General features: G+C 44.2%; 1 protein-coding gene across 2 annotated transcripts in view; it reads right to left on the reverse strand.

The window, feature by feature from the left end:
• USP9X (ubiquitin specific peptidase 9 X-linked) overlaps nucleotides 1–13,082 on the reverse strand; it is an 83,824-nt gene that overhangs the window by 37,150 nt on the left and 33,592 nt on the right. For both annotated transcript variants that reach the window (XM_069945817.1, XM_069945818.1), the window contains exons 3-8: nucleotides 9,781–9,926; nucleotides 7,296–7,375; nucleotides 6,214–6,326; nucleotides 5,380–5,598; nucleotides 4,015–4,130; nucleotides 2,582–2,833 (exon numbers count right to left, since the gene is read on the reverse strand). In XM_069945817.1, the coding sequence (XP_069801918.1) occupies nucleotides 2,582–2,833; nucleotides 4,015–4,130; nucleotides 5,380–5,598; nucleotides 6,214–6,326; nucleotides 7,296–7,375; nucleotides 9,781–9,926 (926 nt within the window). The remainder of the gene's footprint in view (nucleotides 1–2,581; nucleotides 2,834–4,014; nucleotides 4,131–5,379; nucleotides 5,599–6,213; nucleotides 6,327–7,295; nucleotides 7,376–9,780; nucleotides 9,927–13,082) is intronic.

Raw genomic sequence — 13,082 nt, forward strand, 5'->3', positions numbered from 1 at the left:
CCCGCTCGTCGTTTGATCCTTCGCTGCGTTTACACAGTGTTTAAAATTTTATAGTTATTATAATCGTTCCGGTCAAAAATTTTTATTAACGTACTAATTTACCCCCCAAAAGTTATACAAATAATCAATATACACTTATCACAGGAAATGCTTATAAAGTGCTTTTTTCCCTGCACTTACTACTACATCAAGGCTTCACTTCCTGGATAAAATGGTGATGTCACGACCCGACTCTCAGAGCTGTGCGGGCTGTGGCTGCTGGAGAAGATGATGGCAGAGGGATGGCTCAGTGTCCCTCCAGCCAGTGCCCTGTGTCCACAGCCCACACAGCTCTGGGAGTCGGGTCGTGACATCACCATGTTATCCAGGAAATGAAGCCATGATGCAGTAGTAAGTGCAGGGGAAAAAAAGTTCTTTATGTGCATTTCCCGTAATAAGTGTATATTGGTAATTTGTATAACTTTTGGGGGGCAAATCAATACTTTAATAAAAAAAATTTGCCGTACCTCTCCATTAAGTGGCCCTATAAGTCAATGTAATGACAAGGGAAAAACCTAGGCAGGTTACATCCATATACAACTGTTTTGGGTTGTTGCCCCTCATCAGTGTGGAGCAGGATTCTGGATAGGTGGGAGCAATGCCTAGTAGAGCCATAAGAGAAACAGATCACGGCCGTAATGAAAAATGTCCTATAATTGTCTGGAAATCAAGTTAGCTCCAGATGTGCATCCGGAAACTGACACTGGCCCTTTAAAGAGACTCTGTACCCACTATCTGTCCCCCCCCCCCCACCCCCAAAACCGCTTGTACCTTCAGATAGCTGCTTTTAAGCCAAGATCTGTCCTGGGGTCTGTTTGGCAGGTGATGCAGTTATTGTCCTAAAAAACAACTTTTAAACTTGCAACCCCTGAGTCAAATTGGCTTTACCTAGAGTATCTGTGCGCTGGCTTGCACCCCCTCTCCGTCCCTCCTCCCCGCCCTCTTCACCATTAGGAATGCCCCTGGGCAGTATTTTTTCTATTTATCATTTGTCTGAACACTGCATAGGTGCCTTAACGATCCAACACATGTGTAGTGTTCAGACAGGTGATGAATAGAAAAAACCCTGCCCAGGGCATTTCTAATGGTGGGGAAGAGGGACAGAGAGGCAGTGCAAGCCTAATCCACAGACACTCTAGGCCATGCCAATCTGACACAGGGCTGCAAGTTTAAAAGTTGTTTTTTAGGACAATAACTGAATAACCTGCCGAGTGGACCCCAGGACAGATCTTGGATTAAAAGCAGCTATTTGAAGGTACAAGTGGTTTGTGAGGGGCAGATTGTGGGTACAGAGTCACTTTAACTCCTAATCAGGAGCAGTTAATGCAGCACTATGTTTGACAGGGTCAGGAGTCAATGGCAATCACTTTTCTGTCTGCCTCCGGCCTAAAGAGGCTGCTCTCTTCTCCCCCACCGCTGCAATGCACAAATGTCACTCGTAGGCCTGCAAAGCCAGAAGACAGAGGGGAAAGTCTGAGAAGAACACTGTTGTAGCAGGCGAGAATATATATTTTTTTTTTTCTCCATTTTTTTTTTTTTTACACAAACAGGAAACATTGAAACCTACTGAAAGGTTTCATCACTGCAAAGACAGCCTCAAATGAGTAAAAGGGGCCTTAATGCTTTGTGTCTGTTACATAAACCAAAAGGTGAAAGGGGTGGATAATAATCCCACCACAATGTAAGGAGGCATATTCAAGCGTCCGCAGGAAACAAGGTCACTAGGCTAGTAAAAACTTATAAACCGTTTCAGATCTCCCGACATCGTAATTAATCATGATGCTGATGGCTGTGAGGTCAGATCCGCATACAACCCCCCATGCATGGATAGTTTTCTGTGGACTTTTGAATGAATCCTTAAAGCGTAACGGTCATGTTTTTTTTTATTGCAGAAATCAGTAGTATAAGCGATTTTAAGAAACTCTGTAATAGGTTTCATCAGCCAAAAAAGCCTCCTTCTGTACTCAAGAAGCAATCTCCCAGCCTCCCCCCCGACTTCTTATCTGTGCATTATCAGGCAAACACGTCTTCATTACAGAGAAGCCAGTGAAGACTGGTTCTGCTCTCTCCATTGTAAGCCTATGAAGAGGGGAGGGGCCGAGGGAGATGAGGGAGCAGGAAGAGGTGACATGAAGGTCAGCTGTTTGTAGACTCTCTGGGCACCTAAAACGCTGGATTCTGGGGTCAGAAAGGTCAGTGCTTATCTATGAACTTACTAAGAGAAAATTGCAGGGTGTTGTGCTTTGCAGAAATCCTCTGTGCTCAGTCACTCCTAACAGCCCCTCCCCTCTCCATAGCCACATAATGGAGACAGAAATCCTGCTTCTTCTGATGTGAGGGGGGAGGCTGGGAGATTGCTTTTTCACTACAGAAGGAAACGCTTTTAGTACATAAAACCTATTACAGAGTTTCTTAAAATCGCTTGTACTGTTGATATTTAATGTTTTCAGAAAAATGACCCTGAAATGACAGTTACGCTTTAAGTGTAGAAATAAACAAGGAAACAAAAACAGATTCTAAAATCAGTTAAGTCTCATCTTACCTAAGTATCATTTTAAGCCTAAAAATTTCTAAATTTTTGACAGTTTCTTCCTGTCCTGGAACACGGGAAGCGAGGTTTTTAAGGGATTTAATTATCATGGAGAGAGCATCATTTTTGGCTTCATTCTTTGCTTCTTTTTTTAATTCATCATCAGTTAAATTTTCTAGAAACTGAGGAACCATTTCTATAATGGGAAGAAAGTATTTCTTGACCGTGTGAAGAGTTAAAAAATCATAGCACTGTCCAAATGGCCTAGAATGAGACAAGAATAAAAAGCATGTTACAGACACAAAACACTTTGCTGGTCAATTACTAAAAATATACACATTTCTAAACATACAAGATGTAAATAAAGCTTACATTAAAAAAAGGTATATGAAACGCAAGAGTGAACTATGCATGAACTAAGGTAAACAATACTGCCACTAACACTGGCTGCATACGAATGATCCCATAGGGTCCTATTCCATGGAGCTATAAATCGGCCGATTATTGCTCCGTGGAATAGAGACAACGATCATCCAATGAAACCTAAAATACTAAAACCTAATGTGTGGAATAGCGATTTCAGAAGCAGCATACATTACCTACACATGTTGCAGGTCTTCTCCTGCGCTCATTCTTCCTCCAGCCGCCACACACAGCAGCAGCTTCAGTGCGGTCTGTCTTAGCTAACAGTGATTGGCTGAGCGGTCTGTCACCTCAGGCAGGCCGCACCGAAGCTGCTGCTGTGCACGGGATCGGGAGGAAAAAGGAGCGCAGGAGAAGACCTGCAACATGCTTAGGTTAAGTATGTTGTTTAAAAAAGGGCTGCAAGGACATCGGTAATGATGTCCCCGCATTCCTCGCTAAACGATTATCAGGTCGTGTAATAGGCCCAGTAAACGAGCGCCGATCAGTGCTAGTTTACATTATTGATCGGGTCCCTATCGGCCCATGGAATAGGACCCATAATATCAGCTTGAGCATGCTTTGAGTCCAGCCGTTCCATATTTGAATACCAGTGGCTGAAGATGGATGCAGCCCTAGGGAGTCCTGGCTGTATCAATGTTTTCCTGGACTACCTCGGGCTGCATCCAACTTCAGCCACCTGTTTTCAAATGCAGAAAGACTTAACTCTAGCATGCTCATGTTTTGCTAGTCTCTAATCAGTATCAAAATACTGCTTTACCTTCTCTGCAGATAGGATGTAATCTATGAAGAACATGAACAAAAAAACAGAAAATTTTTTTACAAATTTAACTTGACACGTATGCAGGGAGAGCGCAGCGGTGATCTTTGGCTGCACACCTTTTGTTGTGACCAAAGTTGCTGTGCAGCCTTAATCTTCGGTTAAGGATAGTGGTTCTTTCTGCTTTACTAATCTGTTAGCTGTGAGACACTGGTACCTAAAGCTACAACATGGAAACCACAGATAAAACCTTTAAACTTACTTTATGAGAGCTGCAATGATTTGCACGTTTAACGCGGAGCCATTCATAAAGCGATCATGCAGTGTCTGGAACCCGTTTAATGTGCCAAACTTATTTATGAGGTCTACTAACCAACCCTTTAAATAAAGAGAGAAATATGTTAGTTACATACAAATCAAATTTGTACCTTCATTTAAGTTTGCAAAACACATTGCAGATGTCGGTAATCTATATGTAGACTGCCAGGTACTCAATTATGATACTACTGCAGGAGATTCTGCAGACTAAGACAAACCTATGCAGCTTTTTACCAGTTACAACTTCATGAATGAAAGAAAAATACAGTCTAAGGCCATGTTCACGCAACGTAAGTTCAGCAGTGCTGAAGGAATCCTGGCTGGCGTGTATACGCTCTGGCCAGGATCCATTGCGGTGCCACGAGAAACTGACATGTCAATTTCTGCAGCCGCTATTCACCGAATATCGGCCGCAGAAAACCCTGTCAGTCCACACAATGAAGCGAGCGGCTGCAGCCACACGCTCTATTGTGTGCAGTGGGGAGCTCTGATCTGGGCACACATGTATACGCCCGCATCAGAACTCAGCGGCGCTAAAGATCATCTTTTCTGATGATTTTTTCTGAGAGCGGCCGGTCTCTTACAGTATCTGAACATAGCCTAAGGGTACTAGTACACGGAACGATAATCAGCCCAATTCGGCCGATTATCGCTCCATGTAATAAGTACAACGATCAGCCGATCGGCTGATCGTTGATATAGGTTCTGACCTATATAAATACGCTGTGATACGGTATGTGTGAAGCTATCCTAACAATTAAAGTATTGGTACAGAAAATGTAACAACTTAACGACTGGCTATATGCCTTTTAACTGCGACCCAGCAGTCGTCGTATACATGCAGTCGCAGACACCTGTCTGCGACTACAGGGAGCCGATTTCAGTCCTATGCTGGGAATTTAACCCTGTGCATGCTGCTATCAACATTGATCGCAGCATGGACAGAAAGCCCTGACATTTCATACTTGTCATAATCACCACACTTGCAGCAAAGAACAGAGATGACTATCGGTTGCTAGGGCTACTGGAGGGTTATACTTACCTTTCATGGCAGTCCTGGCTTCTCTGGTGATTCTGCTGAATCTCACTGATCAATGTTATGCAGAAGCAGAACATTGATCAATATATGCCATCAGTCACCACATGAGAAATTGTATGAATTAATAAAATAAACCATTAATGATCCCACATGGTGATTGGCATAAAAGTAAAATAGCGCCAAACTACAAAATTGCAGATTTTTTTACATTATGAGGAAAAAAAAAAAGATTTGGGAACTACAACTTATGATCTAAGGCATTTCACCCACCTTTGGAGATCGTGGGTCAGGAGGACGGGCAAACAACTCATCTTCTGCCAGCTGGACACCAGCTGGAACTGTCTCTGATGGACGTGTACCATTGTAGATATGAAATTTACAATGAGGGTTTAAGGCCATCGCAAGAAGCTCAAGAAGAGGAAACCAATCCTGGGAAAGCTTGGCCACACATAGTTCCACAAGGCGATGAGTGTTGTTTATAATACACCTCTGTTCATCAAAACAAAGAGCAAATTGAATAAATTCACCAGACTTTAAAACAAACATTAGGCAGCACAGGGCCGGCTTACTGATGTATCATTTGGTTGAAAATACAATCTTCAGTTCTGGGCATTTAGCAACCTTCTAGCTGAGTATGTCAATATCAACTCAAAAAAATATCAACTCTTCCCATACTTATCTGCTGTATGTCCTGCAGGAAGTGGTGTATTCCTGCCAGTCTGACACAGTGCTTTCTTATGCCACCTCTGTCCGTGACAAGAACTGTTGAAAGCAGTAGAAAAATCCTATAGAAAACCTTCTGCGCACCAGACTGGAGAGAATAAACCACTTCTTGCAGGACATACAGCAGCTAATAAGTACTTCAACACTGGGGATTCCTTCTGCCACCAGTTGATTTGAAAGAATTTTTTTTTTTTTTTGCTGAACTGCCCCTTTAACAGATGTATAGATGGGAAGACTTCTCTTTCCAAATCTGGCCTTTTATTCAATAATTGTAAACTAAAATGTATGAACACACCCTGACAAGTATACCAGAAATAGTTAATTTTATTAAAGGAAAGCTACAAAAGAGGAGCCAAAACCTTAAAAGCAGTAGACACTCACATGGATCTCGAACTTCCAGCCGCTCACCGCCTCATCAGTGAGAATTTTGGTAAAGGATATAGTAAGACCATCTCTAAAAAATCGTTGGCATGCTTCACTTTTCACATCAAGGCCTAAGTTGGGGAGCAACACACCAAAATGTTACAACACCTTTAAACCAAGACAAGAAAATAAGCATTTATAGTATGAATTACAAGTAGGTGCAGAATCATGGCACAATTCTCCATGTCTGCATGGTTTTCTTTAATGCAAGGGTGAACCAAGCTGGAGCTGGGAAGTCATTAGCTAAAAGCCATCATAAGAGGGTAAGATTAGAGATGAGGGAACCTGGAGCATGCTCGAGTCCATCCGAACCCGAACTTTCAGCATTTGATTAGCAGTGGCTGCTGAACTTGGAAAAAGCCCTAAGGCTATGTGGAAAACATGGATATAGTCATTGGCTGTATCCATGTTTTCCAGACAACCTTAGAGCTTTATCCAAGTTCAGCAGCCCCCGCTCATCAAATACCGAACGTTCGGGTCCGGATCGACCCCGGTTCGCTCATCTCTAGTTAAGATGACATTTATTGCAGTATACCCTCTACTCAATGGCAACATTAATTACATTTTTCAATACAGTAAAAAAAAACAAAAAAAAAAAAAAAAAAACAGACCAATTTATGCCAAAAAGAAACTTTAGCATTTGGTTAAAGAATTCTTTAGGTCCCCATACACTTTATACTTACATTGGTTGGACCCAATACGAGTCAGTATAAAGTGTATGGGGGTCTCACGAGACTCCACTGACAAATGAGATAACTGCAGCCGGAAATTCACTTCCCAACCTCTTTGTTCTCAGTGAGATAAGTGGCAGGGATAAGAGCAGTCTGGCTGCGGCTCACCCCTATCCATAGAAAATCAAGAGCGTTCGGAACACCCTGCTAAATGTTCATTTTTAGAGGGAGGAGCACAGGGTAAGATTGTTACAGAATGAAATGTGCTCCCATGTCTTCTGTATATTATAACTTTTCAGCAATGCTTCTGGATTGAAGAGATCTTAGTGAAATAAAGTTATTCTCTATTTTCCATTGCACTAAACGTACCTTTTTTACTAAGATCAATAGCAGCTTCTAAAAGAACTTCTAATTCACCTTTCGGCAAAACTGGAACAACCCAGCGAGGTCTAAAAGAAAATGTCATTTTTATTGGAATAAAAAAAAAAATAGACTTCATCAGGCTGTACTGAGAAGAAACGTTTAGGCATGCATGTAACGTCAACCAGTCGCAGTTATTCTTTATACTAGATCATTACTGTTAACATAAATACACCTGCATTATGACCAATCAACCCATCTAAGCCATGTTTAAAGCAGATCAGCTGATCACTGCAGGTCTGACCTCTGAATCTCAACAGTTTGGGCTGGTTAGAAACAGTAGCCAAAAATGTAAGAAATAGTGAACAAGGCCTCAGAGAAAGTGATCTCTGCTTTGAGGTCTTGTGTTTGGGACCCCTCTGATATTTATTTACCATACAGAGACATATCAGGGCTCCAGATGGCGACCAAAATGGTCGCCAATGCGACTAATATTTTGCAAATGGCGCCCAGATTTATTAATCTGGGCGCCATTTGCGACTGGCCCCGGCGGCGGCGCACTGTCTCTTTAAGTTCGGGTCCCCGGCTGATGCGCGGCTGCCGGGGGTGTCCCATCCTATCCCCGGCAGCGCGGCGCATCAGTGAGCTGCCTGGGGCCCTGACTTCCGGCACAGGAAGCGCGCGTCAGAGACGCTTCCTGTGTCAGAAGTCACAGCCCCGGCGTACAGGGAGCTCACTGACGCGCCGCGCTGCCGGGGATAGGACGGGACACCCCCGGCAGCCGCACATCAGCCGGGGACAGCGTCCGAAGAAGAAGAGGATCGCCGGGGGAGCGGGTTGTCAGGTGAGTTTGTGTGTTTATTTTTTTTAAATACTGCTTAGCATAGAGGAAAGGGGGGCATCTATAATGGGGGGGAAGAGAAGGGGGGGCATCTATAATGGGGGGAGAAGAGGGGCCATGTTCAAGGGGGGGAGAGGGGGCTAGCTATAAGGGGAGGGGGTATCTATAAGGGGGGGAGAAGAGGGGGCATCTATAATGGGGGGGAGGAGGGGCATCTATAATGGGGGGGAGGAGGGGCATCTATAATGGGGGGAGGAGGGGGCATCTATAATGGGGGTAGAGGGGGTCATCTATAAGGGGAGGGGGTATCTATAAGGGGGGAGAAGAGGGGGCATCTATAATGGGGGGGAGGAGGGGGCATCTATAAAGGGGGGGAGAGGGGGTCATCTATAAGGGGAGGGGGTCATCTATAAGGGGAGGGGGCCATCTATAAGTGTAGGGCAAACTGGCTGCAGACACTGGGAGATAGATATATGCACAATTATTATTATCAGGGCCCCTCAGGTGTCTGTATTGTAGGGGGTCACTTGCATTAGTCACTAGGAGATATATCTATCTATATACTCATCTTGTGGGGGGTCACTATGGCTGCAGTCATAAGTCTAGCTCAGTATGTATAGACTGTTGCAAGCTTTTAAAGGGAACCTGTCACCCCCGATGCCGGGGTGACAGGCTCCCAACCCCCCGTTAGAGCCCCCTATACTCACCTCATCGCGCCGGGTCCCGCTTCTGAAGATGGTCGGGTCACGGAGATCTCAGCCGCTGCAGCCCGGCGCGCACACTGAGAGATGAGTCCAACCCTCATAGAAAATGACGGAGCGCTGGACTCTCCTGTCATTCTCTGAGCGTTGGACTCATCTCTCAGCGCACGCCGGGCTGCAGCGGCTGAGATCTCCGTGACCCGACCATCTTCAGAAGCGGGACCCGGCGCGATGAGGTGAGTATAGGGGGCTCTAACGGGGGGTTGGGAGCCTGGCACGGGGGTCAACAGGTTCCCTTTAAGTTCAAGTTCAGAAGAGTAAGCCTCATTAAAAGGCTAGCCAAGTGAAGCTGAAGTACTGAGTCAGACTGTATATGGTTGTCAGGTTGCAAGTTTCCATGTTGAACATTTTCAAACTAAGAAAAGAGAGAATCTAAAGGAGGAGGATGCTGCCGTGGCCTCTGCACACAGTAAGTCCCATTTAACATAACATTAATTTTACATGGTTTAAAATGTTGGCGACCAAATATTCTATTTGGCGCCTAAATTTTTCAGGTTAGGAGCCAATGGCTCCTAGGTAAATTTTTTAGTCTGGAGCCCTGCATATAGAGAGGGGGAGGTCCAAGGAAGACAAACCCTTTAAAAAGGTATCCTCTCACCAATTACACATCACCAATTCTAATGAGGACAGCTGAAAAATGGAATAAAAAAACCTCCTTACAGGGTAACTATCACTTCGAAAAAACTAAATTCTTTAACATGCCATATTTACAGCCCCTTTGTTTATTGATGGTCTTGGAGACCTAAGGAAAGCCAATAGGAAACAAATATTCCATCTAATATGTCAGGCACCCTCCCACCCCCATCTTCAAGGCATACACGCTTTTTATCAAATGTTACAAAAAATAACTTTAGACTTTACTAATATACTACTAAAAAAATGAAAAAATTACCTGTTGATCATGTCATCCAGCTTAGCCAGGTCAGTGTGAGGAAAAGCAGGTTCCTCATCTTCGAGTGGGGGTGGTGCGTCCCCTTGTGCCTGCTCCTCGGGAGGGCTGACTGGGGAGTTCTCATTGGAAGAATCAGGTGAGGACGTCTGAACACAAACAAATATGTATGAATAAATAAGAGCACACAATATTATATTATATTATATACATAAATACACACACGTATATATACACATATATACATATATAACACTACTAGAAGGGGCATGCCCTGCTGACACTGAATACACTGTGCTGGTTGAGAGAAGGCAGGAATGTTAACAAACCATGGCTGCCCCGTTCGCAGTTTTTTTTATTACAGGCAAGATATTTTGCTAGTTTTCATATAATTTGTTCTTGCAGGTTAGAAAATGATGCACTGGAAGCAGATACCAGTCCTTGAAGACCATGACCTCAGTTTGCATTGTGACACCAGTTAGTGCATTACCTTCTTGCCAAATTACTTTAAAGGGGTTGTCCGGCGATAAAAAATTATTCACAGAATAACACACATTACAAAGTTATACAACTTTGTAACGTATGTTATGTCTGTGAATGGCCCCCTTCCCCGTGTTTCCCCCCACCCACGCTAGACCCGGAAGTGTGGTGCATTATACTCACCGCATCTCGTGTCGTCCACGGTCTCCGATCCTCAGCAGTGACGTCTTCTTCGGGAGGCCGGCGGATCTTCCCGAGTGCCGGCCGCCCTCTGCAGCGTCATCCGACGCTCAGCCGCGATTGGCTGAGCATAACTGTGCTCAGCCAATCGCGGCTGAGCAGCTGATGACGTGGCCGCGTCATCAGCTGCGATTGGCTGAGCACAGTTATGCTCAGCCAATCGCGGCTGAGCTTCGGATGACGCTGCAGAGGGCGGCTGGCACTCGGGAAGATCCGCCGGCCTCCCGAAGAAGACGTCACTGCTGAGGATCGGAGACCGTGGTCGGCACGTGACAGGTAATGTATAGCGCACCACACTTCCGGGTACACGGGTGGGGGTGGTGGGACACGGGGAAGGGGGCCATTCACAGACATAACATACATTACAAAGTTGTATAACTTTGTAATGTGTGTTATTCTGTGAATAATTTTTTATCGCCGGACAACCCCTTTAAGGAGGTGCAGCACAACCTGTTGCATCTACCAAACATTAAAGGGGGTTTCCAATCTCAGTATGTAATACCCATCCACAGGATAGAAGACAACATATTAATCAATGAGGGTTCAACAACTGGGGTCCCTGAGGTGAATTCAGCCGACCACCGGGTGTTAGGCCTATGCTTTTAATGATAAAGAGATCCTAAGGAGCCATTATAGTTAAAGGGGTATTCCGGGCGGGGGTTATTCTTAAGAGTATGGCTGGGGAAGGGGTGGAAATAGAGGCCGCCAGTCACTTACCTCCTCGATTCCAGCGCCTGGTCCCAGATCGCACCGCCCCGTTCTCCCGTTCCACTTCCTGGTCTGAGCTGCGGCTGGAGACGTGACGTCTCAAGGCGGCTCAGATATTCAGCAGCTGAGGAGAGACTCCGCTCCGACCGCTGAATGGCTGAGCTGCCTTGAGATGTCACGTCTCCAGCCGCAGCTCAGACCAGGAAGTGGCGGCCGGACAGGAGAACGGGGCGGCGCGATCCGGGACCTGGCGCTGGAACCTGCTGCCTCTATTTCCACCCCTTCCCCAGGCATACTCTAAATATAACCCCTGCCCGGTGTACCCCTTTAAATACATTGAACTTACTGAGTAAGGAGCTGCCAGTCACTGCTGGGGCATAGCTACATGGAGTATACTTTGTACTGGGTGGGCCAACAACTGGGGGATGCACAGAAAAGACCTATTATACTATATAGAGACACAGAGGATGCCTATACATATATATGGGGACACAGAGCAGCCTAAATACTATTTGGAGGCACACATTAGGCATAACTGCTTATATGGGAGCACTGTGGGAAGCAATACAATTGCTGCCTCGGAGACCATTAAAATAGTATGAGGCTGCCTGCCTTAAAAACAAAAAAAAAAATAAATATATATATATATATATATATATATATATATATATATATATATATATATATATATATATATATTAATATATATATATAATTTAGAAAAAAGGAAAATTGAGATTTAAATAAAAAAAAAAATGAGAATCATACATAAATGTTAAAAAAAAAAAAAATTAGGTTTTATATATTGGCCACATCCCCTAGTCTTACCTGACTATAATCTAATTTACTTGATTTATACTGCAGGTTAAAAGGCATGTTGGGAACAAAGTTCTTCCATAGTCCAAGGGAAATGCTGCAATAGTTAAGGCAGTCATGCAAAGCAGCTGTGCCAACTAGTGATGTCACGATACCAGAATTTTGAGTTCGATACCAATACTTAATTTTTTATTTCGATACTCGATACCAATTCGATACCAAAGTATGAGAAAAAGCTACACCCCCAACTGTTTTTATGCTGTTATGGTCTTCAGGTCTGCACTATTATGGTGACATCAGGTTATGGGCTTTTTATTTTATTATCTTAGAAATAGTTAACATATTTTTTTTTTTTTTTTTTTAAATAAAAGCTTAAAAGTTGTCCTACTCTGACTACTGTGACTACTCTAACCTTTCATGTTTTGCCCTGTATGGCTGTGGTGTGCGGGATTATTTTCTGCACTGTGATCTGCAGTTTTATTTGGTATCATGTTTGTATACACTCACCGGCCACTTTATAATGCTGCGTTTACACAGACAGATTTATCTGACAGATTTTGGAAGCCAAAGCCAGGAATGGATTTGAAAAGAAGAGACATCTCAACCTTTCCTTTATGACCCGTTCCGTGTTTATGGTCTGTTTCTGCCTTTGGCTTTCTAAATCTGTCAGATAAATCTGCCTGTGTAAACGCACCATTAGGTACACCTGTCCAACTGCACGTTACCACTTAATTTCTAATCAGCCAATCACATGGCGGCAACTCAGTGCATTTAGGCATGTAGACATGGTGAAGACAATCTCCTGCAGTTCAAACCGAGCATCAGTATGGGGAAGAAAGGTGATTTGAGTGCCTTTGAACGTGGCATGGTTGTTGGTGCCAGAAGGGCTGGTCTGAGTATTTCAGAAACTGCTGATCTACTGGGATTTTCACGCACAACCATCTCTAGGGTTTACAGAGAATGGTCCGAAAAAGAAAAAACATCCAGTGAGCGGCAGTTCTGTGGGCTGAAATGCCTTGTTGATGCCAGAGGTCAGAGGAGAATGGGCAGACTGGTTCGAG

Source organism: Dendropsophus ebraccatus, chromosome 11, assembly GCF_027789765.1.
Source record: "Dendropsophus ebraccatus isolate aDenEbr1 chromosome 11, aDenEbr1.pat, whole genome shotgun sequence".
Taxonomy (NCBI): Eukaryota; Metazoa; Chordata; class Amphibia; order Anura; family Hylidae; genus Dendropsophus; species Dendropsophus ebraccatus.